Source organism: Thermoascus crustaceus (assembly GCF_041956765.1).
Source record: "Thermoascus crustaceus strain CBS 181.67 unplaced genomic scaffold VTN00scaffold_8, whole genome shotgun sequence".
Lineage (NCBI taxonomy): Eukaryota > Fungi > Ascomycota > Eurotiomycetes > Eurotiales > Thermoascaceae > Thermoascus > Thermoascus crustaceus.
The window spans coordinates 499,824-527,696 of NW_027192534.1; the positions used below are offsets into that span (position 1 = coordinate 499,824).

At 51.1% G+C, this 27,873-nt stretch overlaps 8 protein-coding genes across 8 annotated transcripts; 6 read left to right on the forward strand and 2 right to left on the reverse strand.

Annotated features, from left to right (window-relative positions):
* Window positions 1–728: 728 nt before the first annotated feature.
* Window positions 729–1,861, forward strand: VTN00DRAFT_9764 (uncharacterized protein; the record flags this gene model as incomplete). The annotated part of the gene is made up of 3 exons (XM_069436755.1): window positions 729–933; window positions 1,029–1,759; window positions 1,832–1,861. The coding sequence occupies 3 exons, from the start codon at window positions 729–731 to the stop codon at window positions 1,859–1,861; spliced, it is 966 nt and encodes a 321-aa protein (XP_069284363.1).
* A 690-nt stretch (window positions 1,862–2,551) lies between these two features.
* Window positions 2,552–3,974, forward strand: VTN00DRAFT_9765 (uncharacterized protein; the record flags this gene model as incomplete). The annotated part of the gene is made up of 5 exons (XM_069436756.1): window positions 2,552–2,855; window positions 2,924–3,018; window positions 3,071–3,162; window positions 3,227–3,719; window positions 3,786–3,974. The coding sequence occupies 5 exons, from the start codon at window positions 2,552–2,554 to the stop codon at window positions 3,972–3,974; spliced, it is 1,173 nt and encodes a 390-aa protein (XP_069284364.1).
* A 435-nt stretch (window positions 3,975–4,409) lies between these two features.
* VTN00DRAFT_9766 (uncharacterized protein) lies at window positions 4,410–5,168 on the reverse strand (the record flags this gene model as incomplete). The annotated part of the gene is made up of 2 exons (XM_069436757.1): window positions 4,410–5,043; window positions 5,161–5,168. The coding sequence occupies 2 exons, from the start codon at window positions 5,166–5,168 to the stop codon at window positions 4,410–4,412; spliced, it is 642 nt and encodes a 213-aa protein (XP_069284365.1).
* Window positions 5,169–7,540: 2,372 nt separating this feature from the next.
* VTN00DRAFT_9767 (uncharacterized protein) lies at window positions 7,541–9,658 on the forward strand (the record flags this gene model as incomplete). The annotated part of the gene is made up of 4 exons (XM_069436758.1): window positions 7,541–7,586; window positions 7,651–7,992; window positions 8,043–8,325; window positions 8,386–9,658. The coding sequence occupies 4 exons, from the start codon at window positions 7,541–7,543 to the stop codon at window positions 9,656–9,658; spliced, it is 1,944 nt and encodes a 647-aa protein (XP_069284366.1).
* Window positions 9,659–10,615: 957 nt separating this feature from the next.
* On the reverse strand, window positions 10,616–11,489 carry VTN00DRAFT_9768 (uncharacterized protein; the record flags this gene model as incomplete). Its single annotated transcript, XM_069436759.1, has 2 exons — window positions 10,616–10,824; window positions 10,904–11,489. 2 exons carry the CDS (start codon window positions 11,487–11,489, stop codon window positions 10,616–10,618), a joined length of 795 nt encoding a protein of 264 aa, XP_069284367.1.
* A 3,747-nt stretch (window positions 11,490–15,236) lies between these two features.
* Window positions 15,237–19,639, forward strand: VTN00DRAFT_9769 (uncharacterized protein; the record flags this gene model as incomplete). The annotated part of the gene is made up of 3 exons (XM_069436760.1): window positions 15,237–18,248; window positions 18,302–18,684; window positions 18,742–19,639. The coding sequence occupies 3 exons, from the start codon at window positions 15,237–15,239 to the stop codon at window positions 19,637–19,639; spliced, it is 4,293 nt and encodes a 1,430-aa protein (XP_069284368.1).
* A 3,820-nt stretch (window positions 19,640–23,459) lies between these two features.
* VTN00DRAFT_9770 (uncharacterized protein) lies at window positions 23,460–25,211 on the forward strand (the record flags this gene model as incomplete). The annotated part of the gene is made up of 4 exons (XM_069436762.1): window positions 23,460–23,861; window positions 23,966–24,189; window positions 24,256–25,018; window positions 25,074–25,211. The coding sequence occupies 4 exons, from the start codon at window positions 23,460–23,462 to the stop codon at window positions 25,209–25,211; spliced, it is 1,527 nt and encodes a 508-aa protein (XP_069284369.1).
* Window positions 25,212–25,913: 702 nt separating this feature from the next.
* VTN00DRAFT_9771 (uncharacterized protein) lies at window positions 25,914–27,371 on the forward strand (the record flags this gene model as incomplete). Its single annotated transcript, XM_069436763.1, has 3 exons — window positions 25,914–26,231; window positions 26,299–26,885; window positions 26,975–27,371. The coding sequence occupies 3 exons, from the start codon at window positions 25,914–25,916 to the stop codon at window positions 27,369–27,371; spliced, it is 1,302 nt and encodes a 433-aa protein (XP_069284370.1).
* Between the last annotated feature and the right edge of the window lie 502 nt (window positions 27,372–27,873).

The window sequence follows — 27,873 nt, forward strand, 5'->3', positions numbered from 1 at the left end:
AGGACGCCACACTACGTATAATATACACAACCTGGAATGACCATGGATTTTTTCTTTCTCGACATGTACCTGCATTGTATCTATGCATTAAGATAGCATTGAGCTGATTTTGCCACCTGTACCGGCACTTTATGCACATAATCACATGAAGACAAGAGATCTAGATTGCATATGACCCGCCCAGCGTTCCGTGGTTGACGGTGGACATAACGAGATCTTGGATTGCTATAGTTGGCCGATGGAGGCCCCGTTTATCTTCCAGAAGCGCTACCTAGGTGCTTGCATTTCACGTGGCAGAATTTAGCTGCTTGGATATACCCCGTGCATGTATGTACATCTCTGGAGCTGTTTCAAGGTCTAACTGCGGAGATGCAGCGTCAAGTATGGAGGACAGACATAGCATGTGCAGAGACCACTGCAGAACTGTTGGGGTATATTAGTTTTAAGATCCTCAACATGACGACAATCACGACATCTACAAGCATGAAAGAGATCAGCGAGCATCGGGAGAAGCCGAGGTATCCTTTTCCACCGCCCCCTGAGCGGCCAATCGGTCCCCGGCACGCTGCGCGCCCGACGCCCGCCGCTGTCCCAACACTCTGTGCTGCCTCCGCCGCGAGCGCTCTGGGCGTCGTCTCCAGCGGTCTCTCTCTTTCGCCTCTTTTGACCATTACTATTCTTCTTTCCAAGAATAGGCCGTCCCGCTCGAGGCCCTCGTTGAGCCCGCCATGTTCGCTCTCCGGCTCCGAGCCTCGCCCACCCGAACAGCCGCTCGTGGCCCCTTCCAGCCGGTCGTCCCCACTGCCGCTAGATCCTTATCGGGACCTTCAGCTCGTGCGCCTATTACAAAAGGTCGAACCCCCGCGGTGCTGCTGGCCAGAGCTGGTGCCTTACGATTCCCGGCCGGTTACCTGCAGAAGTGCTACTCGACCGGTAAGTCCTCCACCACTTTGTTGTGATATAGAAAACATCCAGCGTTATACAAGTGAAAAGACTTGTATAGAGGTGTAGTGCTAACGCGCTCTCAGAATCTGCAGCTTTTGCGCAACTCCAAGAGCCTCCCAAACCTCGCTCCCGCCTGCGTCGTGTGCTGGGCTTCACCTTCGTTGCTATCGTTTCATTCGTAGTCGGCACCACATACTCTTCGGTGAAAACAGCTTCCCGAATCATGGCTCAACCCATCCCGACCAACGAGGAGACCCTCGACCTCTTCAACCCACCCGATGAGATCTCCCGCGAGATTGACAACTTCATCAAAACCCACCCGCTGGCGGAGGAGCTGCGCAACAACCCCGCGTTCACCGAGTCCCGCCCACACCTGAAGATCCCGGAGGACCTGCGCGCCCGCAACCTCACCGGGGGCACCCTCGCGGGACCCGACAAGATCGTTGTCCCTCCCTACGTCTGGAGCGAGGAGGGCGGCAGGAGCATGGTGTCCATCTTCTACCTTGGCTCGGACGTCTCCGGTCATCCGGGCATCGTGCACGGCGGGATGCTGGCGACCCTCCTCGACGAGGGTCTGGCGCGGTGCTGCTTCCCCGCGCTGCCCAACGGGGTGGGCGTGACGGCGAACCTGAACATCGACTACAGACAGCCCGCACCGGCCAATTCCTACATGGTCCTCCGGGCGGAGACGGTGAAGGTCGAGGGCCGGAAAGCGTGGGTCGAGGGGCGGATTGAGACCCTGCCCGAAGAGGGCAAGGAGCCGGAGGTGCTTGTGGAGGCTAAGGCCCTGTTTATAGAGCCCAAGTACGCGAAGGTATGTTTTTTTTCACTCCTGATCTGAGGTTCGCATGTGGTTTGTGTTCTAACAGTTTTCTTCCTTCTGCAGCAAATGGCAAGCCTGTACAAGGCGACTTAGATTCTTTTCTTCTGCTGGCAACGGCACAGTGAAGAAATCCTGTTAGAACCGTTTCTATTCGATTTTAATCTCTCTTGCATAGCTGGGCTAGGCGTATAGAAGGGATGGATATGGCATACGCATTGTATGCTTAATGCCGATGGTTAATATAGACTTGTTTCGGTATATAATACTGAGTGTGAATAGATATATAACTATAGACAAATACCTCCTCATGTCTGCGTTATAGACTCTTTTGTGTGTGGTTCTTGGTCGACCTTAAGAATATTGACGTGTAGTTTCCTAATTACATGGCTAAGATATAACCAAATTGCAATTTCCATCTGTCAAATTATAGAAATAACTATCTAGATAAGCTTGTGTTGCATTGCATGTTACGCTGATGCCCTGGTTGATACTCCTGCAGCATGATGTGGAGTCGCCGAGGGCCGTGCCGTGGTGGGCGCAGCCTACTCGACCGCTCGCTTGACCGCCAGCGGCAGCTCCAGCTCCCGCTGCGGCGTCAACCCCGACGTTTGATCATAGATACTCTAGTTTTCGAAGCTCTCCAGCTCTCCAGCTCCTCCTCTGCCTCATGCCCGCTTGGACGAGCGTGGCAACAGGTCCTCTGCTCCGATAGTATCCCCTTTTTCTTCTCTCATCTCATCTCACCCCCTTATATGATAACCTCCGCCGCCGGTTGTTGTCGCCATGTCCAAGAACACGAAATACATCCTCCTCTCCCTCCCCTCCTCCGTCGCGCCCTCCCACCACCGCGACGACGCCCTTGACGCCATCTCCGCCACCGTCTCCGTCTCCGCGGACACCACCGTCACCTCGTTCCCCATCCCGGAGTTCAAGATCGGCACCCTCGATGCGCTGGTGCAGCAGGCGGACGAGCTGGCCAAGCTCGAGGCCGCGTGTCAGGGCGTGGTCGGGAAAGTGGGCGATGCGCTGAAGAACGTGCTTGAGGGGGACGAGGCGCAGGTGGAGAAGATGAAGACCGTTAATGATAGTAGGTTTCCCCATGTTGGTTGTCTGTTGGGGACGTTGGGTTTGCTAAGGGATTGTTGCGTTATAAAGAGCCCGTCGATCAGTACCTGCGGTCGTTCTCGTGGAATAAAGTCAAGTATCGGGCGGATAAGCCGCTGGCGGAGTTGATTGATCTGTTGCAGAAGGTCTGTATAGTCATGTCTTATTCTACTTGCGTCCTGACTGACCGCGACACAGGAAGCTGCCAGTATCGACAATGATATCCGGAGCAAGTACTCCCAGTACAACCAGGTCAAGACGACATTGGCAACCCTACAACGGAAACAGACGTACGTTATCGGTTGCGCATATATATATATACCAGCTCGCAGTCAGCTAATGTCTGATATAAAGAGGCAACCTCTCCACCAAGTCCCTGACATCCATCGTCGACCCCGCCGTCCTCGTCCAAGACTCCGAGTACATCGAAACCCACCTCGTCGCCGTCCCCTCACAGCAGGTCAAGGAGTTCCTGAAGACCTATGAGACCGTCTCGCCCATGGTCGTGCCCCGGTCCGCGACCTTCGTCGCCTCCGATGACGAGTTCACGCTGTACGCCGTGACGACGTTCAAGAAGCACAGCCTGGAGTTCGTCCACAAGTGCCGCGAGCACAAGTGGGTGCCGCGCGAGTACAAGTACGTCGAAGGCGGGCGTGAGGAGGAGCAGAGGGAGGTCGAGCGCGTCGACGGCGACGCGAAGAGACTGTGGGGGGAGACGCTGCGGTTGGGACGCACCGGGTGGAGCGAGGCCGTCATGGTCTGGATCCATGTGCTGGTGCTGAGGGTGTTCGTGGAGACGGTGCTGAGATACGGGCTGCCGTTGGACTTTGTTTGTGCTCTTGTGAGGGTATGCTTGACACTCCATTGGTTTTCTATCAGTTTGTTTGCTCTTCCTATGCTTACATCTCAACAGACAAACCCGAAGCAAGCTGCGAAAGCGAAGCGCGCTCTTGACGAGAAGTACTCCTATCTGGCGGGTAACGCTTTCGGGCGCGACAAGAAGGGCCGGGTGAAGAAGGACGAGCCCAGCGACTTACATGTCGCCGGTGAAGCGGGCGCGGAGTACACGCCGTACGTCTATTATGAGTTCCAGTTCGAGTGATCGCATGTCAGTTGCTGTAAGTACAGTACGCCTGCTCTTCAGAAAGAGGCTGGCAGGCAGAGCCGTTTTGTGTCCTCGTTGCATGCATGCATCTATGTTCATTACTTTAGGTATCTGCCTCCGCTGGTTGGTACTTGGATACCTGGTTTAGATCTATAGCGTCTATACATCCACTGTTATGTAGCTCTAAGTTTGATGAATTTTCTCTGCTTTCTTTGGATTCTTTCAAGCGTGGAACCATCCAGCAAGTGGGATATATTTGCAGACACCCTGTGCCTGTGGTCGTCTTATCAACACGCGATGGCTCTAGTAGGAATATGTACAGTACGAATCCCGATATGACATCAAAACATGTCTATCTGCAAGAGCCTGCGGCCTCTATGGGCCTGGAATCTTTCCAACGCTCAAAAACCAAGAGACAGAAAAAGAAACGATTTACTCCGCCTTCGGAGCCGGAGGGAGGTAACCATTCTCATCCAGATACGCGATAATCTGCCTCACGGCCTCTTGCACGCTGATCCCATCGTTCCGGATATGAATCTCCGGCTTGATCGGCGCCTCGTACGGCGCACTGATGCCCGTAAACTCCTTAATCACCCCCTCCCTGGCCTTCTTATACAGACCCTTGGGGTCCCTCTGCTCCGCGACCTCGATCGGCACATCGATATACACCTCCACGAACGGCAAACCCGTGCTCTCACCCTGCGCGGGAGCCTCGTGCAACTGCCTCGCCTGGTCCCGGTCCGCGCGATAGGGTGAGATGAACGAGGTGATGGCGACGCAGGCGCTGTCGGCGAAGAGCTTCGCGACCTCCGCGATGCGCCGGATGTTCTCGTTGCGGTCCTTCTCAGAGAACCCGAGGTCCTTGTTCAGCCCGAAGCGGATGTTGTCGCCGTCGAGGCGGTACGCGGCGACCTTGCGGTCGCGGAGCAGCTGGTGCTCGAGTTCCACGGCGATGGTGGATTTGCCGGAGGCGGAGAGGCCGGTCAGCCAGATGGTCAGGCCGCGCTGGTTGCGGAGCTGGGCGCGCTCGTCGCGGGTGACGGCGGAGGCGTGGTAGGTGATGTTGCTGCAGTCCGGACAAGTTAGTCCTTGAACTGAATTAGAAAGGAGAGGGGGGATAGTTCTTCCATCCCATAGAATCGATCGATTGAGACATGAAGTGACGAAGATAGAGGGTACTTACGTTGACATCTTGTTATCTTCTTTTTTCCTTGTTTTTACAGCTTCAACTTTCCGAAGTTCGGCAAGTCCCAAGAAAGAAAGAAAAAGAGATCGTAGGTATATACCTGGAAGTATGGGTATAAATAAATGGGTATCACAGTCAACAAAGACTGAACGAAAGGACCCTGAACCAATTGAGAGATGTGGCAGGTTATGGAATAGGTTAAAAGAGGGAGAGAGGAGAGAGCGGAGCGGAGGTTAGAAGAGGGGGTGGGTTGAGGGAAGAGTCGTACGTGTGTGCCTGCGTGGGGCGCGCGGGCGGCGGGAGAGGGGGAGCTGATCGAGACCGGCGCCGCCGATCTTGATAGATGGACGGGCCAGATGTACTGTAACCTTTCTTTCTTTGCATTTTGTTTGTTCCTGATAAGCCAGTGTTAGGGAACGAAGACACTCAGATGTTTAATGTAACAGTGTAAAAGTGGGATGATATTAAAAGAACAGAGGATTTTCTACAGACGCGACATGTTCCTGAGACGTGCGAGGTCGGAGTACCTGGAGGACACGGCTTGGCGCAACGCACACCGTCTTGGCGCTTCATCAAACGTCTCCTTCGTTTCCCTTGGAACAACCATTCTTGACCTGCTGGCAAACTTGGAAGCAGTTCTACTACTGATGACAGCAGACGAGGCTGTCGAATAGCTGGATATGTTCAATTGCTCTTTCTCATGACTTTGACAATGCAGTGCCTCTGAGTTGGAATATGAACAGGGAATATGAACAGTATAATGGCTCGATTCATTTATTATTATCCTACGTGATGAGCATCCAGAGTTCTCTTCCTCTGCTCTGCTGTGCAGCTGTGCAGGGCACATGGCTAGATACCTAGCTTCACCAGATGCGGGAGTTTTCACTCAGTAGGTAAATGAGTGAATGTGATTGCTCCTCTCTATCGTCGTGGTGACTCGCTTGCTGTGTGCTGTCTAGAGACAAACAAGCTCTTTCCCTGCTTGCTTGATTAAATATCTTGTCGAACGTTCCATTCTCATGTTGCCTTATATCAAGGCTCTTTGTCTGCTCCTCATTGACGTATGCAGTTGGCCATCTCCTCTAACAATGCCTATATATTCATTGTTCCTGGTTGCACGCCTCGAGGGCTCTCTGTCCTTTGCTATGTATTGTCTCCTGAGCAGCTCACGCTTTGTCTCTATGTTAGACATGCTTTGAAGACAAAAATGTGACTGTCTTTGTTCTATAATGGCCATTTACTATGAATATCTTGGTCTCTGTCTACGTCATCGACCTGTCCTGTCTTGTCTTCGATAATCCGTCAAGATCGAGTTTGGAGGGCCTTTGAGGGTCCAGGATGCCGCTATATCTAGCATCTGCCTTTTTTTCTTCCCTGGGAGAGAGATGCTTACTCGATTACAATCTTTATTTTCTCTATTACAGTATTTATATCTCAGGACTATGGGCATCGTAACAAGGAAGGCGGCTTTGCTTCGGTCTTGCCATTGGACTCTTCTGTATATATTCGTTTATACTTTGTCTGCGACTCCTGCTCGAACCTACTATTCGTCCTCGAAGTCTGTCCCTCAACATTGACATCGTGATACTCTTGTTGTCTAGATATATAACTCTTCTATTTGTTATTCTGGTGCGTGTCTGGTTGATAAACATTCTTCTTGTCTTGTTCGTTGTTCCGATCTATGTATAAGCACACTGTGGGTGCTAGATTTCCGTCGACGGAAGAAAGCGTCGACGCTCAGCCATTTCGCTAAATGATACACTATCCGCACGCCTGGACTTCTCCTGACGGGTTCAAACCTGATCTGAGACCTGCCGGCCTTCACAGTCAGCTGCATATCAAGGGGCAACAAGAAGGGGAACGAAGCTCTCTGCGTGCCTCCCTGAAGATGACTGTCGCATGTCAGATCGGTATATACCTACAAGGACAGTTGATCGGTTCTTGCCTACATATATGCTGTTGGTTTGCTTGAAATATCCGCTGGGAAGTCAGCCCTGCAAAATTGAGTCACTGGGTTAGCTGGAAGCGAGCCTTCGTCGAGTTTCACCTCCTATCTCCATGTTAGCATGTTGACGGCGGACTCCGTCTATCTCTACCAATCAGTTTTATATGGCGTGTTTTCACCAACTTCATTGTTTTCTTTTTCCTCCCTTTCTTTCTCCGCCGTTCGCGGTTCATCGACACTGTTGGATAAAGCTTTCTAGTATCTTTGATGCAAAGTTTCCTATCCCTAACACGTCCTCCTGTCTGGTGTTCTTGACTAAACCCTATACCTACCCCTCATACAATCCCCTTTCGCTTGTGAGCTTCTTATACCTTCTTTGTCCACTTGAGTAGAACCATCTCTTGTCTCTCCCAGAATCTGCCAATTGTAATGATGTACAACTTTTGGAACGTGGTTCTTGAGAAGGTCGCCGGTAGAGGTTGGAACGGAATTTCCTTCTTGAGATATTGATATGCAGCCAGCTGATATGCTTCATCACTTAGGGCTCTCAGACAAGTTCCATGTAGCCACTCGTCGGAAGAACCGTCAGCGTGGAAATACGGAGGCAGGGCCCACGGAGCCTGCTGGTGCCGCCCCCAAGATATATAACACGCGGGCAGCAGCCCCTGAGCGTACGTTCCCGACTGCTGTGTGTTCCGGGAATGTACTGCATGCCAACCGCATACGATTTGCTGTGGCATTTGGCCGCTTGGGAAACGGCCAGTCTATATTCAAGAAGCCAAGGGGCGAATTGGCAAAGCCGGTGGTGACAGAGGCCAAGGTCCTGGAAACTAGAGAGAGGGTCTCGCCATTCAAGAGATGGAATCCAAAGACAGCGAAAGGATGTAAGTGCTTCTGATCTATGCCATCCTTCCATAGCCCTAATCAGAAGCAGATCCAATTATCCTGTCCCGTTTCGGATGGTCCTGCAAAGATGCAGATACACCGCGGGCCCAACAATTCATCGCAGAGAACATCTGTTCTCTATGCCCGGTCATCAGGCGGGACATCGAGAAGCTCCCTGAATTTCCCGGTTGGAACGAGCTGTGCAAGGCCCTGGAGGATGAGTACGCCCGTACTCATGCTCATTACATCTGGCAGGCGAGACAGTCTGTGGCAGCATGGATCGCGTCCCGGAGCAAACCTTCTGTACTATTCGCAGGATCTGTTGGGCCTCGGTGCGCTTTTCAATCTTCGAGAGTGTCATTCCCGAACAACGGTTCGTTAACTAGTTCTAGTCCGAGCTGGGCGAAGACAAGTGAGGAGCAAGTCCCTAGCTCGTCAAATACAAGCCTTGAGGAGCCGCAGCAAGTTCCACCTACGAAGCCAGATCTGCAGCAGGCATATGACAAGAAGGAAGAGGACGAAGAGTCGGAGTCGTACAGGGACGACGAGTGCGCCATAGAGTCGTGCTCCCTGAGCGAGCTTTCGTTCTTCGAGAGGGAGGCCTTCGTGTCATCTCGACCCATAAAGGAGCAGGGCATCCAAGCTCCTGCCGCGGCTGTTCAGAACAACGACAAGGAGGATGAAGAGTCAAGGTCATGTACAGACGACGAATGTGCGATCGAGTCATACGATCCAATCAAGCTTTCGTTCTTTGACAGCGGGCCGGCCCGTCGTCCTCTTCCACCGCATCAGCCCTCGACACGGACACGGGGTATCCTAACTCCTGCTCATGATGTGAAAGTCGAGGTTAATGACAACTATGACAACACCAATGACAAGGAAGGCGAAAATGGCGAAGATGCCCCGTCTTCTTCCAGGGTCAAACACAAGGGTGCCGATGTCGCCGATACTGTGGTCAAGCGCAAGTATCGGCTTATCAAGGTCAAGGGGATGAGAGTCTTCCGTCGTATGAAGACGATTCGGCGTTCTGCCGCCAATGTCGACCAGCAGGACCACAGCCCGGCATCCATTGCGGAGGAGCAGAAGCAGGAACAGGGACAGCAGGCGGAGAACGAGGAGCAGAAAGATGACATCCATGGACAAGCCACTACCGCCTGTGTTCAGGAAGCTAAATATCTCTGGGGAAAGGCACGCATGGATCTTAAGACGGGCGATGTCCTCGGGTACGCAGAAGCGGAGGCTCCTCCAATTCCCACTCCCATAATCCCCTCTACAACACTAGACACCCTCGTCCAACTCCAGCACCGTTCGGATGGCAACTTCGCCGCCATACCAGGGACTAACCTGCGCGAGTCCATCGAGAACTACGGCGGCCCCTGGGGCAAGTACCACGCGCGATGCATGCAGGACGATGGTTTCCGCCGGCAAGGGGTAGACGTCGATGCTGCCCACGAGAGTCGGGAAACTATGCCCAAGGTGCCGATTTACGCTGGTCCGCTGCTACTGGGACGGCTGGAGCATCTGCAGGAGGGGGATTTCTGGCGGCTTCCGGACCGCAGGAGGGTTTTCCGCCGTCAAGAGGCCCCCGATGAAGAGAATTCTTATATCTCGTTGCGGTGGAAGGTATTCTCCTCCGTGTACAGTGAGGATTACGATCTGTTTTAAGCTGTCGCCCTATGAGTGCTGATGTGCGAACAACGGGGAGAAGTTGTTGCTGTTGTTGGGTCGAGATTGAGGTTTAAGTCACGATATATTTGAGATGGAGATAGATGGAAGACGTATAGGCCTTTCTTCCTTTGTTGGATACTTCTTCTCATTGATACCCCTACTGTGATGATTCTGGTTGTCTTGGTTCCTGGTTCTCTATTATTTGGCATCTCTAGAACGATACCCCTGATAACCCTTTTCTGTTCTGTTCTGTTCTGTTCCATTCTCTTCTCGTCTTGTGGACAGGTCGGAATAGATCGAAATGATTTTCAATTCTATTCTATTTTGTGCTTTGCTTGAGTTGAAGTACTCTTCATATGTACCGGGCATACAGTACATGTACTAGTTCATACTTCATTCTTCAGAAAGTGTCTCAGAATACTATGTGTATTATGTGATGATCACATAGTACACACCTAAATCTGTTCTGAGGCAGAGCACCTGATAATCAGGGGCTATCAAGTACCTACCTACCTAATGTACCATATACCTGAGCTACTAAACTACACTGTACAATTGATATACGCACATAACATTGCATTACTTCTTCTCTCTTAATTGGGTGAATAGAAGTCGTAGTAGTAGGGGCAGGGCTATAGAAATCCTAGCATGCGAGGACGTTGTGATAGGTAGTAGCTCAAAACTTCACACATCATTTCATCTTTCCACATGTTGCAAATCTGAAACGGATTCAACGCATTCGTCGTCATCATCAGTTACCTTCGTAAAACACGAAACGTATTAGAAAACATGCAAAGTAGCAGCACTGTTTTAAAATCATTATCATCATCCGCATTGTCATCACACCAACTACATCTCCCCTTATCTACCTATCTACCTATCTACCTACCTACCTACCTACCTAGTTATTGGCCCGACCCATTCCGTTTCAGTTTCGTTTCATCTCAACTCAACTCACTCATACGGCTCCATGAGCTTGTTCCCTAGCACCTTGTTCGGGAAGGCCTCCTCGCCCAGGGCGGTCGTGTGCGCCCACGGCTTCAGGCTGTTCTCGCGACGGATCGTCGCCGCGAAGCAGTTGCTCCACTTCTGGCGCGGGAAGTGTTTCGAGACGTCCTCGATCGTGGAGGGGTGGACGAGGTCGGCGTGGGTGCCTGTGTTGTCTGCCAATCGTCCCGACATACTTGTTAGATCCAGATATGGACATAATATATACCCCTTTCGAGAAGAGCACAAACTCACCGAAAATGGTCGCCAACTGCAACAACTGCCCAACAGCCGTGATCTTCCCCACCTCACACAGGTCCTGATGTCGAATAATCGCCTCGGCCACGCTCTCCGTCTGTTCCCTGGTCGCGATCCCGCCCACCGCGCCCACCGCGTCCGCCTCCATCTCCGTCTCCCCGGCCTCAGGCCTCCTCCGCAGCACCTCCAGCGCCAGCAACCCGCCCTGGAACTCGAAGCTCAGCCTCGTCGCGCGCTGGTTCTCCTCCGTCGTCCCGATGTCGTGCAGCATGCACGCCAGGAAGTACGTCTCGTCCGTGAAGGCCCAACTAGGGAAGGGAAAACGGTACCGCTTGATCGCGAGGCCGAAGTGGTAGACGCGGAGCGAGTGGTTGTATGTGGGTTCCGGGAGGTGCTCGCGGGCGTAGGCCTGGATGCGTTTCGCGAGGGGCGTGTCTGGGATGGGGGTCTCGGAGACGGGGATGAACGGAGCGGGCGTGGACGGCGGGGGGTAGGCGGGAGTGGAGGTGAGGAGGGCGGAGGCGGAGGCGGGGACGGCGGTGAAGCCGTATGTGGTGATGGGGTCTGAGGAGGAGGAGGACATGATATGTATTGATTGTGTGCGATATTCTTCAAATCAAATTGTTTGATAAGAGTTAGGCAGTATTGCTGAGATGCGGTTTTGTATGCAGATTATGGAGGTATGGTTGTACCGTGTATATGTGGACTCAATTCTAGAAAAAAAAAAAAAACAGAAAAATTCCAGATAAATTGTAATCATATTATTTCATAACCCTCGAGATCCGGATATGTAAAACGAAGAATCAAATCCCTAGGATGGAACGTTCATACTACCAATGAGATAGATGTATCCTCAGACCAGCAACCGAATTGACGATTAACATTACGTCTTTGACCCTGTCATATATCCTGCCTAGAGCAAGGTTGGACAAGACCTTGGGAAAAGCTGGTCCTGCAGATGACAAGCTTATAGCGGAAGCGGTCGCGACCCAACCGTGGATGGACGGATTCGGTGCGTAGACTTGTCCGGAGGGCTTAGCAATCTGATCCATGCGACATCGTACGCGTTGGCGCCGTGGCGGAGCTTGCAAGTTCCACGGGCAGCTGACAGAGCTTACCAGGGTAGAAAGTAGGTAATATAAAGCATATTATTTGTTGAGGGATAGGCATCTGAGCCTGGTTTTCATTTCGATCACATTGATTATTGCGAAGTAGTAGTAGTAGTACGTATTGATCGTGATCGCAATTAATTTAATTTACCTACTGCATTCCGCACAGGAGCTGGAATCCAGCTGCGTTGTCCTAGATTCCCGGTCGAAGAATAGCCTTTTTGGGGCAAATGTGAAACACAGGGAGGGCTGTGTAGGTATGTGTAATTTCTAGTATGCAGTACTCTTGATTAGTAACGAGTCAACGAAATGATATGGTTCCCGAAAGGTATATATTGATGGCAACTATTATCTGACTAGTTGCACTTCGTACAGCATTACCGGATGCCAGCCCTGGCGAGGCTGTCCACCGTGTCCACGGCAGTTATCTGTAAATGTGAGAAGAGTAGATGGTTGTCACCAAGAGTGTTGTCGATTGCTGACTGCTACGACAATATATAAAGCATGACAGTGATGGTGACTTTTGTTCCAGTATACATACAAGCCAGGCGCCGATGAAATGTGAGTTTCACTTTATTTCCTGATAATAATCCGACAATCGTTAGGGCTAAGCTTTAGATCCTGCATTATCCGACTCTACGCAAGGAGCTTTCGGCAGCTGATATCAAACCGACTGCCCATTACCCTATGACATATCATAAATTCTTCGAGCTTGGCCCGAGTCTGATAACTCATTAAGGACGGGAGGTATAGGAGTGGTATTGACCCCGTGCAGTAGTTATCGAAACCTAGATCACTCGTTCTGTGTCTATAATAAAAGGGGAGTCGAGTACATAAGCCCGCTGAAGGTGACACGAATGTACCTTTGGCCTTCTGCGGAAAGAGTCGTCAATCATACTCGGCGCCAGGTGGCCAGGTAGCCTTATTATTTTGTTGTGACATCACGGATCCGCTGTGCTCGGTGATGCTAATGCTTCGATAACGGTAGAAAGCCACTAATAATGACTCCCCTGCTCGTATAATGAATGCGTGGCTGAGCCAATAGTCATTGCATCTCGGCAGGGTCTCAAGAAGACTGGGTCTTTCGTTGGTAAAGCAGACAGCTTGGTTTCGCTCCGCTATTAATGCGCGTTGCCAGTCGAGACACGGGTCAGCAGCCCTGCGTAAGCACAGCAGATGAAAACCAAGACCAGGGTCAGAAACAAGAATTCGTGTTCCCGAAAAACAGGATATCTCAATGTCAGGATCCCGTGTTGATCAACCTCAGCCAAGCTGGTCTGACCGTCTTTTTAATCTCATTGCCTTGGCAGAGACGGTGAAAACTGTAAATACGCAGTAGTCGTCCTGTTGTTTGCCGCTGCGGGAACCCAGAAAAGCATGGACTCATGGAGTGATTGATCCCTGTGGAGCAAAATGACCAAAGCGTAAAAGATATTATCGCTGTTGGCCACGGGCGGGCTCCTAGTCGCCCTCTCACCGCATGACAACTAAGCAATATCGAGATCGCCAGGAGAGACAGATGGGCAACACGAATTCAAATTCTGATATCCACGGTGGCAGATAGGTATCCCGAATCCAGCTGGCAAACAGAACAGACCTATAAAGTTATCCATGAGATCGCCGTCCACTGGACTGATCTCACGCCAAGCACGGCTACAATGGACCCTTATTACCTGGAAGTGATGCGGCGAATCCAAGGATCTTCGGTGGGACCTCCAGGAGGCACTAGTTGCCGTAAGCTCAGTCCCTAACCCTAAATGCCGACCCCCTACTCCGTACAAGCGTCGAAACAGACTCGAAACCGCGATTAAGTTATGTAAGCGTACCTGCGCGACCTAGGCCAACGGGTAGCCGCGTTCTCCTTTCGCACGGACGTCGCGCAGATTCAACGTCGAGACTCTGGCAGACCACGGATTTATTGAAGTCGATGATGGCCTCTTTTGCAAAAACGAAACGGTCCCCCTCAGTGGACTCCCGCATTCGGGCTCAAAGGGAAAAATGCCTCATTCTCCTTGGGCAGCTCCAGGAGGGGGAAAGGATGGGGTTGTCCGAGCTTGATCCAATGGCTCCTGCGATTCGCTTGTCAGTGAGGCAGTGCATGCCAAGCGAAATGCTACCGTCTGGCAACCAAAATTTCCAGCGTGGACTTCTGCTTCCCAGGCGGCAGTCGTGTCAAAGACGGCGGCAGCATCATTGTTAACAGGCTGTCGAGCCCGCTCGAGAGCATTGGCATACTGGTCGAGGTCCTGGCAGCATTCCAGCGAGAAAAAAAAAAGGCGGGCCTGGAGAAGGTCAATGTGCTATATGGTAGCCAGGAGGGGGTCAGGTAATGACATTACCGCCTGTCCCTTCTGGAACGTAGTCTGTGGAGCAATAGCAGAGCTCTCCGTCCATGAGTGGGCATGGTGGACTGGGGTATCGCTAGTAGAGCTCTCTTAGTGCGTCCGTCCGCGGATGTACAGTGGAGAGCTTGCAGAGTGTGACTAGTGCCGTACGGCCCATACCGATTTCATCCATGGGAGCGTGTCGAGAGAGTCAAGAAAGTGATGTTGATGAGAGCTGTGCTGAAAGCAGGTTGGAGACCAGACGCGCTGCTAGGTTGAAGTCTGGCTGCTGCTTTAGGCTTTGACGCTGTCCCTACTGCCTCTCCAAGCACCGGGAACATCTTTCTCTCTCTCAACCAGCCCCTTTCGCTGCGGGTTGTTGATGGCAGCTCTCAATCTGCTGCTCGACGTCTATCCCCCCCCCTTGGATCGACGAGGAGGACAATTTCGCCCTTCTGTCGCTGTCGCCTATCCGTCCTCGTAGGCACGCGATTCACGGCGTCCTTCGTTCCCAGTCGGTAGGTACCTACATTCTCGTTCTTTGAGCAGTTCCATTGCCTTTCCTCCAATGGCTCTTCTCGCGGTCCTTGGATTGTCTAGATGGCTTGAGGAGCTATGGACATATCTTTCTCCAGTCTATCAGCAGCACTGACCTCACCAGGAGGATCGAGCAATCCATTCTCACGCGACGCCTTATCGGTCGGTCTTTGATTCCAGCAGCTCGCCCCAGACCTTCTTTTGTCCTTGCCTATGTTACTGTTGCATGGGCCACATCCTGTAAAACTTCAAGGGACTCGTCTTTTTGTTTGTCTTGACTTGCTCTGAGCATCATCGTGCGTGATATTCTTACTACTCTCATTCAGCCAGTTACATAACTGTGTCACATCCATCACAACAATGTCGAATCCCAAAGGGGATGGGGAAGACTCCAGGCACTCCTCGACTCCTCTGCGCAGGGAACGGGCTCCAACCATTACTATCGATACCTCTGCAGTGAGCTCCACTGGGGACTCGCCTCAGCGTCCGCAGCAGGTCTTCCCCGGGCGTCCTCAACCTTCTTTACACGTCTCCACAGAGAACGTGGATGCGGGTACGACGGCGCTACACAACGAGAACGTCTCACCTACCGACACGCGCTCGCTTCTTCCCTATGAAGGTCGGGACAGAGAAAGCAGGCCGACCTCACCACACAATGTGTCATCGCCCACGTCGAAAATCTTGGAGTCGCACTCTCATTTCCTGTCGGTCCCTGGAACCAGGTCTCGTGGTAACTCGATCGAAACGGAGAGCAATACATCAAGCTCTCTCGGCGGAGATACCTATGTCCAACCGAACTCACCTGGGGAGCGTCCGTCCCGAGAAGATCTCAGCAGGGGAAGCAGCAGTATCATGAATGATGAAGAGGCTCTGAAGCCCAGTCCCGGAACCGAGGCCGAATTCGAGGTGGATGACAACAAGTTCGCGTTTTCACCTGGCCAGCTGAATAAATTATTCCCTAAGAACTTGGGAGCGTTTCATGCCTTGGGTGGTCTTGCTGGACTGGAAAGGGGGCTCAGAACCGATAGGCATACTGGTCTGAGTGTTGATGAAACACATCTGGATGGCGAAATCAGCTTTGAAGAAGCTACCAAAGGAAGCGTCCAGGGCCAGACACCGAAGTCTGCTTCCCAAACTCCGACGGTGCAGTCGAATACGGACTCGAAGGGCCAAAGTGACGACGCTTTTGCCGACCGCAAACGCATTTTTGGAGCAAACAGACTGCCTCAGAAGAAGACAAAGTCGATCTGGGAACTGGCATGGATCGCATATAATGACAAGGTGTTGATCTTGCTTACGGTTGCTGCAGTGATATCTCTCGCCCTTGGAATCTACCAATCTGTCACTGCCACTGATGGGGAAGCGAGGGTTCAATGGGTTGAAGGCGTTGCAATCATAGTAGCTATCCTAATCGTCGTTATCGTCGGGGCTGCCAACGACTGGCAGAAGGAGCGACAATTTGTCAAGCTGAACAAGAAAAAGGAGGATCGCTTTGTCAAGGTCGTACGATCCGGGAAAACTGTTGAGATATCCGTGTTTGACATCCTTGTTGGAGATGTGATGCATCTTGAACCAGGTGACCTCGTGCCTGTCGACGGTATCTTTATTGAAGGGCACAATGTGAAATGTGACGAGTCTTCGGCAACTGGAGAGTCAGATCTGTTACGCAAGCAGCCTGGTGACGATGTTTTTCGGGCCATCGAGAACAACGAGAATATTTCGAAACTAGATCCTTTCATTGTGTCCGGAGCAAAGGTTTCAGAGGGGGTCGGCACATTCCTCGTCACTGCCGTCGGCACCAACTCAAGCTATGGAAAGACGCTGATGTCTCTACAAGATGAGGGCCAAACGACACCGTTGCAGTCAAAGCTTAACGTGCTTGCCGAACACATCGCCAAACTGGGCCTTGCTTCTGGTCTGTTGCTGTTTGTCGTGCTCTTCATCAAGTTCCTTGTCCAACTCAAGAATATCGACGGTGCTCAGGCAAAAGGCCAGGCTTTCCTTCAAATCTTCATCGTTGCTGTCACCGTGATCGTTGTTGCTGTGCCGGAAGGGTTACCGTTGGCCGTTACTCTTGCACTTGCCTTTGCTACAACAAGAATGTTAAAGGACAACAATCTGGTCCGGCTGCTCAGAGCTTGTGAAACCATGGGAAATGCTACAACGATCTGCTCGGATAAGACTGGCACACTCACCCAAAATAAGATGAGTGTAGTAGCTGGTACTCTGGGGACGTCTTCTAGATTTGGGGATAAGAAGCTCAACAACTCCTCAACACAACCTGAGAACCAAGAAGAAGCTCCTCGCGGAGATTCCAATGATGTATCGCCTCCTGAGTTTGTCTCCACCCTTTCGCAATCTGTCAAGGAGCTTTTGCTTCAGTCAATCGTCCTGAACTCAACTGCGTTTGAGGGAGACCAGGATGGCGTGCCAACCTTCATCGGGTCGAAGACTGAGACGGCTCTGCTGAGCTTCGCGCGAGACTTCCTGGGCCTGGGATCTGTAAGTGAAGAGAGGTCCAATGCCGAGGTGGTGCAGATGGTTCCTTTTGACTCCGGCCGGAAGTGCATGGCGGTGGTGGTTAAACGACCAGGTGGTCAGTATCGAATGTTCGTCAAAGGCGCCTCGGAGATACTGATATCCAAGTCGACACGGATCATACGCGACCCTACGAAAGACACAACAGACGCCCCTCTGACAGAACAGAACCGCTCCACGCTCGATAACATCGTGAAAAATTACGCGTCCCGTTCGCTGCGGACAATTGGTCTTCTGTACCGTGACTTTGAGCAGTGGCCGCCGCGTGGTGCTCCAACGCTGGAAGATGACCGTAGCCTCGCGAATTTTGATGCCATATTCAAAGATATGATTTTCCTCGGAGTGGTTGGAATTCAGGATCCTTTGCGACCCGGGGTAACGGACGCGGTACACCAGTGTCAGAAGGCAGGAGTATTCGTGAGAATGGTCACGGGAGACAACATCATGACCGCGAAGGCTATTGCGCAAGAGTGTGGTATCTTCACTCCTGGTGGTGTCGCCATGGAGGGTCCTAAGTTTCGGCAGCTGAGCTCCAATCAGATGAATCAAATCATCCCGAGACTCCAGGTCCTTGCAAGGTCGAGCCCCGAGGACAAGAAGATTCTGGTTGCTCAGTTGAGGAAGCTGGGTGAGACTGTTGCAGTCACGGGTGATGGAACAAACGATGCACCAGCTCTCAAAACCGCTGATGTCGGTTTCTCGATGGGAATTGCCGGGACAGAAGTTGCCAAAGAAGCATCCGACATTATTTTGATGGATGATAATTTTACATCCATCGTGAAAGCCATTGCCTGGGGTAGAACGGTCAACGATGCTGTAAAGAAGTTCCTTCAGGTCAGTTCAGGCACTATATTAATTGGTATCGGCGGGGGCTAACCATTATTTAGTTTCAACTTACCGTCAACGTCACTGCGGTTGTCCTCACATTCGTATCTGCAGTTGCCAGCGGCGATGAGGAATCTGTCCTCACGGCAGTGCAGTTGCTGTGGGTCAACCTCATCATGGATACTTTCGCAGCTCTCGCTCTAGCTACCGATCCTCCATCACATCACGTTCTCGACCGCAGACCGGAGCCGAAGTCAGCACCTCTAATTTCCTTGACAATGTGGAAGATGATTATTGGGCAGTCGATATACCAGCTCGTTGTGACTCTGGTACTGAATTTTGCCGGGAAGAAAATTTTTGGCTACCACACTGAAAAGGAGATGAAAGAACTTGAGACGGTCGTCTTCAATACCTTCGTCTGGATGCAGATCTTCAATCAGTACAAGTAAGTGTCCAGCGAAACCCGATTTGATGTTTACTCTATGGTCCTGACTTCACCTAGCTCGCGTCGTCTTGACAACAATTTCAATATCTTTGAAGGGATGTTCCGCAACAGGTGGTTTTTGGCTATTCAGTTGATTATTGTGGCGGGGCAGGTCATGATCATCTTCGTCGGTGGACAAGCCTTTTCGGTACAGCGTCTCAATGGTCCACAGTGGGGTTACTCACTTGTCCTGGGAGCCATCTCGGTCCCTGTGGCTGTTATCATTCGCTTGATTCCCGACGAGTTTATTCGGAAACTTATTCCTCCTATCTGGTCTCGGAAGAAACCAAGTCCTCAGGTTCTTGTCTCTGATGAGGATAGACGTTTTGAGTGGAACCCGGCCCTGGAAGAGATTCGAGATCAATTGACCTTCCTAAAGACAGTTCGTGGAGGGCGGTTGAGGAACCTCAAGCACAAGCTTCAGCATCCCGAGACACTCCTTCCACGGTCCCGCAGCGGTTCACGGTCAAGAGACAGTGATGCCCCTCCAAGTCCTGGGGGAGAGAACGGCAGCAGCACGTCGCCACCTGCTACTCCAGAGTCACGTTCGAGAAATCGGACCCGCTCTCGTTCCAATTCTGCGTTCGGCCCGGCTGCTGCTATGGCTGGTATAGTGGCTGGCAGTGTTGCTGGATGGTCTCCTATCGAGAGAAGGGACGGCGACGCAGATTCGATCAAATTCTCTCGCAACGGCCCGCACTCTGGTTTGGATCAGCAGCAAGGGATTGAAATCCATCCAGACACTAGCGCTGATGACCCTATTATTGGTGATTATACCTATTCATCCAGCGTTCCCCCGAGCCAAAATCCAGACCTAGTCCCGGTCTTTGAGTTTGCCCCACCAGAGCGCCCACCACCTAGCCGCGGCAGGAGATCTACATCAAGGCATTCGCGATCAAACAACAGCCAGAGTTAGTCCCAGGTGTGAGAGAATGCGTTACTTTCTAATAAGTCCCTATACCGTGGACGTTGCGCTGTCCTCGCGATAAAACCGCTGAGCGGTCGAGCGCCGCTCAGGTGACGTGTCACGGAGAGATCCAATCCGCGCGCTTCGTATTTGGGTCATACACTTTGCGGCAGCAATTTCAATGTCATCGATTGAGCGACCGACGCTGCTAGCAATCTAAGTCGTTTGGCATTAGCGCAAGCCTTTTGGTCACTGATACGCTATCTCAGGATCCAAAATCTTTCGATTCCATTCTCTCCCTTCCCTCTGGGTGTTATTTTCAATTCTATAAGGGATAAGCTAAAGGCGCTTTCCAACTGTGAAAGGTCGGTCTGAGTGCTGACAGTGGCTTGTTGAACGATCGCCGTCCTTCCAACTTTCCTTCCTACGTACTTCCTTTCAGTCGTACGATCCATACAGCCTCCACACTCAGCATTCCTCACATTCGATGTCATGGTCTGAATTTCTCACCACTTATTTGTGTCTTGGCGTATACGGTGTATGCAGTTGGATACCTTTCTGGTTCTGGTCGCATCATAGAGGTTATTACCATCGGATGCCAATGGAGCTCGTCGCAACCGACTAATAGTTCTTCTTTTATTCTTTGGAGCCTCGAACGCTCTGTAATAGTTTACGACCTGCCGTCTTTTTCTTCCGTTGCAACCAGACAATCTCCGTGCCTGCCTGTTGTCCATCGCAGGTTGGGCCCTAAGTGAGAAACGAACAAACAGCCTTGGGTTTGTGGCAGGTTATTTATTCGCGTTCACTTCCATATACGTTGTACATACAAATTCCCGTTTGGCATTAATTTGAAAAGACCACATCTGCGCGTCCGTGTGCTGATCAGAAAGGTCTGTTCTGGAGCTTTATATGTGTCTCCTTGCTTCTTTCCCTCCTGAGGAAATTCTCTTATGTCTCTGCCAAACTCTGAGCGACATCGCAACAATCCGCCTGCATTCTCTTGCTTCTTTCACCTTTTTGTTTCGCTTCTATTTGTTGGCTAATAGAAAGAAATCGTGTGTGCTCCTTTCCTTCTTTGGTGTCTCCCTTTTTGTATTATTAGGCACAATGCAAACGGAGTTTCCAACAACCAATAGACTAGACACTTTTTGAAAGAAGACAAAAAAGGATTGTTTTTCTTTTTCATATTGCTGCTTCGTTTGGTTTGGTGTTGTTGGTGGTATGGTACTCTTGAGGGTCGCGTAGTGGGACGGGTGGATTGATAGATGAAACTTGGGAGGGAATCAATCAAGAGGGACTGATTACTTGCATCCGCTCTGATAATGTACATGTACAGAACAAGTCACGTACACGTACATTGCTACTTTTTTTCTCTTTTCTTTGCTATGTGCAATCAATCGCTTGTTTCTTCTGATCTGATCTGCTGGTTCATTCGGTGTTCATAGAGTATAGTAGTATTCTATTCCCAGTTCCACTGAGCTTCTGCTGTCTGGAGAGTAGAATAGAATAAAAAGAGATGGAAGGACTTGTGGACGTTCGCGGTTCAATTATATTGTTCGAACCGATTCTGCTCTTAGCATATTAATTACTCCCACCCTGTTCTATTCTATGGATGAGCTAGGTACCCTAGGTACAGTACAGTACCTACTTAATTCGACAACCGGACTTTTAAGCCTTTTTTTTCGTTTTTTGGGGGGGGGGGGGGGGGTTGTTTCCGTGCGCTCAGATGGAATGTCTACCTATCTGTCTTTCAATTAAGATACTTGTACGCACGCAATCATTGAAGTTATTTTTTTTATTTTTTTTACAAACTGATTAGCCCCTTAGCGGTAGGATTAGGAACAGCTACTATTATCATCTTTGATAATAAAGGAGGATCTCGTTATCTTTCTCCTTTTTTTTCCTTCTACCTGCTACTGATGGGAAGGAACTATTCCAATTTGGGATTTATTGGCTTGATATGTTATGTGATTTCTACTTACTCTATCTATAAGCATATACCGTACTGTCCTGTACTGTGCTATATCTACGTCCAGTAGGTTAAGTTAGGTAGGTAGGTACCTAGTGTGATGACCCCTGTTCGAGTCTCGACTCAGTCCCAGCACCGCGTGCCGCGTCTCTCGCGTGGCGCCCCCATGTTTGATTCTGGGGAACGAGCTGCATGTTTGTATGCACGAAGGACACGAGACGATGCAAACAAATATCATTAATGAATGGCTAAGCACGGACGGGGCCATGGGTATTAATTAGGTTGACTAGTTCGTGATCAACAAGATAGACCAGGTAGTAAGTCTGGTTTCAACAGTGATGGAGGGTCCAGATCCAGGCCTGGCAGGGCCCATGCATGCCATCCGTGGTGTCAGGTTGACCGTCATATCGCTAGCGACTATCAGTCGTGTGAGGAGTAGGAAAAGTGCGGAGTACATAGCCATCTCTAAAAAAAGCCATCAGCATGGTACCTCCGTGACAGGCAGATCAAGCCTCCTCGGTTCCGGGTGGTTGGTGTCGAGATACATGTCCCTCGGTAGATAGACAGGTGGCTATCCAAACCCGCGTCCAAAGTATAGTTAGTACTGTACTAGGTCGGGCGGAGATTGCGCGGAGATCGTAGTGTTTGCGCGCAAGAACTGTCATTGATATGATGGATTTCATTTTGATTATCGTTCATCATTTATGTCTGATTACCTAGGTTATTGAATCTCATCGCGCTGCCTGACGTGCTCGTGCCTGGTAGAGATCAGTTTCCAAAAGACAATAGTGCTAAATGTTAGCAAACGTCTTCCCACAATGTATTGTGGACTTCTGCCCCTTTTTGATATACTATAGGTCTGATTCACGTATGCCTTCAGACAAGCAAAAGGAAAGAATGAGCGGTATGTAAAGCTGATTCTATACATAGCGACGTACTCCATGGGGAGTACTATACATGCAGCGTAGGCATGCAAGGTGATGAGTGACAGAATCTCGGGATCAGGCGCTCGACCAGGTCCCTCGTGCACTCTTCCCTGTTTTGGCTTGAAGCAGGTTCCGCTTCTCAGATGCTCTGTTCTGCAGTTTCGTCCTGACAAACGCCAAGGACATGGACAAGACATCCTATACATATAAAATTAAAAACGATAGTCGTAAGACGAAAAAGCATGTCCATGACTGGCTGGCAATATGTACCTAGGTATATACCTGGTAAAGATAAGCGAGCCTGTTGAAGTCATTTTTATATCCATACATACCAGAACAGTCAAGACAAGTTCCCTAGCACTGTCCAAGGACCCCCACTCTTGGTCCAGCTTCAGACAACACCATCCTCGATCTGCAAGCAGGACCCCTGCCTAGCCCAGCTGTCGATGTCATCGATAAGATAAGACTTTCCTGCCAAGCCACAGGAACCCTGGCCCTATCGCTCCTCTGCACTTGTTAGACAAAGACCAAGCTTCTCTGAAGCTCGGGATCCGTACGCGGCACTTGACTCGCGTCGGCCAATAGCTGGCTCGAGATTATTCCCTTTACCTTAATAAGACTGGGGCTATAGAGCTCAACAGTGGGGTGAGACGCTCCGTGGAGCTGGTTACCATCGCCGTTTATCGTTAGAACTTCAGATACTTCATTGGGTACAGATAATGGTACAGGGGACACTTGATATCGAGTCAGCCAGATGTTTAATACTAGCGGATGCTGTGGTCATTCCAGATAATACTAAAGCGATGGCCCTGGCCATGTAGTTCCGTCTGACTGCACTTTTATAGTAGGTGGCCCTGGGTGCTGCTCTTCTTTTTTTCCCTTTGTGACAATACCCTGAGAGCCAGCCTGCGCTCGCTTTCATCCCGGTTCCAGGATGGAGCTAGACATTGAAAAGGCCTCCAGACAGCAGTCCGTCCACAACGTGACGCAATTTGATCCCGAGGAGCTGGGCTCCTCGAGTACCCTTCCGGAGTCTAAGGTGAAAGTATGGATCAACCGTATCGAGAACCTCGCTGGGCTAGAGGCCCGTGGGATTGAGCGCGTTTCTCTTAACGAGCGTCACGAGGGAAGCTTCACTGCATACATGCAGATGTTGCTCCTTTGGCTGAGTGCCAACCTCACCGCAAACAATACCACAGTGGGGATCCTGGGCCCGATAGTGTTCGGTCTGAGCTTCAAGGATGCGGCATTGTGTGCGGTCTTCGGAGGTGTTTTGGGAAGTGCTGGGGTTGCGTATACGGGTACCTGGGGCCCTAGGAGTGGGAATCGGACTCTCGTACGATAACCCCCCTTCATTCATTCTGTTTTTGGCGCTTTCTCGTACAAGAGATGACCGAACTTCACAAAACGTTGGACCTGCAGCTCATTTAGCGTTGACAGATCGTGGCGAGATACTTCATGGGATACTATCCCAGCAAGATCTGTTGTCTGCTCAACCTGGTGATCATGCTGGGATATGGCATGATTGACTGCGTGATCGGGGGCCAGATTCTCTCTGCGGTCTCTGGGGGGCACATGACTGTTGTTGTTGGAATCATTGTTGTCGCCATTGTCACCTGGATCGTTGCGACGTTTGGTCTGCGCGTCTTCCAGCTCTATGAAAGGTAAGCTCATCAGTATACAACCACATACCAATGCAGAAGTTCATGGATGATCTCATACCTATTCAGATATTCATGGTTACCACAGCTTGTCGTTCTTTGCATTATGATGGGCTCCGCGGGCCCTCGATTCAATCTCTCTGTTCCATCGACTGGTTCCGTGGAACAAGTGAATGCCAACCGTCTCTCGTTCTTCTCCTTGAGCATGTCAGCCGCTATCGCCTGGGCCCCAGCTGGAGCCGATTATTACGTCTATTATCCTCCAAGCATCCCTCAATGGAAGACATTTTTGATGACCCTGGTGGGATTGGGCATGGCCATAGTCATCACGCTCCTCCTCGGTGTCGGTCTCGGAACAGGAGTGGCGACTATCCCGTCGTGGGGAGCTGCGTACGACGACACGCCTGGACACCTCTTGGAGGCTGCGTATGACAACCTGGACGGATTTGGAAAATTCTGTGCTGTGGTCGTGGCCCTGGGCGTGATTTCCAACAACATCCCTGGAACTTATTCTGCGTCCTTGGCCTTCCAGATGCTTGGTCGCTATGGAATCAAAATCCCGCGTTTCGTTCTGACGTTCGTCTGTGTGATCATATATACTGCATGTGCCCTGGGTGGGAGGAATTACTTGTTCGAGATCTTCGAGAACTTCCTTCCACTGATGGGGTACTGGATCGTGGTCTGGATCACCATCATGGTGGAAGAAGACCTGATATTCAACCGAGGCAAGGACTATGACTGGTCAATATGGAACGACTGGCGGAAGCTCCCTCTGGGGCTCGCTGCGGGCACTGCTTTCCTGATCGGCTGGGCCGGAGCGATTGTTGGCATGGTGAGTCTTGTATGTTCCTGAAGAAAGCATCTTTGCTGACTACTTTCTTTTGTAGTCTCAAGTATATTACATTGGACCTATCGCAGAAGCCGTGGCTGGTGGGTGTGATCTGGGTATCTGGCTGGGAATTGGTTTCACGGCTCTTGGCTATCCGCCTCTGCGGGCATTGGAGTTGTGGAAGATAGGTCGATAAGCGGAGGGTGTCGGGGTTTCATATATTTCCTTTTAATTTTCCCTGTGAGCTGTAACGACTCCTGTCTGAAAATTCCCTTCTTCATTTGTCAGATATGCTCCTTTGAAATGCAGAAGAGCCATAGGCCTCACATCTCGTATGCTCTATCGAGCTCTTGCAGAAAATCCGAGTGTGTCCAGCGTGTCCTATGTAGCCCTTGGTAAATCACCAAGGACCATCAGTCAGCACCCATATGGCAATTATTAATAGCTTCCTGCATTGTGACTGGAGGACATGTTCGTGCGTCGGCATGTCATGGGCATAAGCTCGTTCATTTAGTGCTCACGGGCTAACGGACAGCGACCGGGCCTCCCTAAAGCGCACCGCGGTCAGTGCTAGCGCATGGAGAGCTCCATTCGAGATGCTCCTCTTATCTCACACATGGGCGATAGAATTCCGGTCCGGCATGCCCTGAACTCCCTTGTTCAGCGCGGAGAAGCGGCCGCTGCGGCGCCACATGGCGCTCGTATGTATGTCGGAAAGTTCCTGTCGTAGTCTGAGCTCCGCACCGCATGCTCTTTGACATAAGCGGAGAGACGCCTGCTCGTCTTTATCCCCTCCCATTCCATCCTTTTTCCGCCTTTCGTCCTTCTATTACCCTGATCGCTGTGGCGACCAGGCTGTCTGATCAATCGGGCTCCCATCCCACACACAGCTGGAGCAATGGAAAATGTGTCCAGCTACCTCGTCGAAGCGCTCCAGGAGCAGCAGCAACCCCTCACAGAGGCCGTGAGGACGATTCTGAACGCTTCACCTCAGCAGTTGTTGAAATATACGCTGCTGGGATTCCTTGCCTATCCTGCCCTCGTGTCGTTGCTCCGTTTCCGCAGGCTGCGGAGCCTGCACAAGAAGTACCACTACCCGACGCGAGAATCCATGGCTGAAATGACCAACGACGATGCATGGGAGATCCAGAAGGCCACCGCGCAGCTGGAGTTCCCATTCATGTACACCAAGGCTCTTCAGTTCGCACTGTTCAGGGTGAGGCGCACCTATCTATTTCATCCTAGGAGGACGATGGAACTTGGCTCATGCTTCTGTCTTATAGACTTACGGTATCCCCTCCGTTTCGAGGCTTCTGGCGAAGACGAGCGAGTTCTCGAAACCCCAGACAGCGCTGAAGCGCTACTCTGACACGTCCGCCTTGGTGGTGGAATTCATCGCCCACGCGCCCTCCGATGACCGTGGCCGCAGTGCCATTGCTCGCATCAACTACCTGCACAGCGGGTACCGTGCTTCAGGGAAGATCCTCGAGGACGACATGCTCTATACGCTCAGCTTGTTCGCAATCCAGCCGATCAAGTTCATCGCTGCCTACGAGTGGAGGGAGCTCAGCGAGCTGGAGAAGTGTGCGATCGGGACGTTTTGGAAGAGTGTGGGGGATGCCATGGAGATCAGCTACGAGGCGCTTCCGTCCTCGAAGACTGGGTTCCGCGATGGACTCCACTGGCTGGAGGAGATAACCGCCTGGAGTGAAGACTACGAGAGCAAGAACATGGTGCCGGACCAGAAGAACAGGGAGACCGCTGACCAAACCACGACTATATTGGTCTACATGCTGCCAGAGCCACTCAAGCATATAGGGCTGAAATTCGTCTCATTCATGATGGACGATCGTCTGCGCAAGGCGATGCTGTAAGTTTCTCTAGCTTTACTAAGCTAATGATCTTGCACTGGCATCCCGGGCTACAAAATATGTACGTCCTGCTGACGTGATATTTTAGCTACGAGCCACCACCACCATCCTACGCCAGGGTCTTTTCCGCACTAATATCTATCCGTAAATTCTTCCTGCGCTATCTCGCCCTCCCGCGTCCATATTTCTTTCGTCACCTCGTCTTTTCGGAGCCAAACAAGCACGGCCGCGTCTATGTTACCGTCTGGGAAGCCGCCCCGTATTACGTCGAGCCCACCTTCTGGAACCGCTGGGGTCCGACGGCGTGGCTCACCTGGGCGCTGGGTAAGCCCCTCCCCGGGGACGAGGGTGACAAGTACTACCCAAGCGGGTACAACGTTCCGGACATGGGACCGAAGCACTTTGAGGGCAAAGGACGGGAGTATATGGAGAGACAAAAGGAGACTATGCGGAAGGAAAGGACCGGCGGATGTCCCTTCCACTAAGGATCAGATCGGATTATGCCACATCATATCATACATGAATGCTGGAATTGCATCCATCTCATGACGACAGTCACGTGTACAACCTGACGATACCAGACGTTTCGATACTAACTGTTGGTTTTCAACAATGAACTATCCACTACTGCCCCTCTAAGGCCATTCCTGTTGGATTTCGGGCCGTTACAAGCAAGGTCCAAATATAGGGTTGCATGGAAGAGGTTAGTATGTTTTGCAGGAGCAAAATATGCCTCTTATCGTTTCCACTAGGCACTACGCCTCGTTCAAACAGGGTCAAATTTCGCCAGTAGTCTATTCAAAGAGTGTCGCGGAAATATTCCCCCATTCTACCCCAGCTGACGATACATACGTGACATTTCAGATACCCTGCATATGTTCATATCTATTCTATATCTCATGCATGATCGAGTTTCCCAGATCACTGGTATGATAGTCCCAAACTGACGAGATGAAAGCAAGATGGGGAAGGGCATAGATGCCTTAA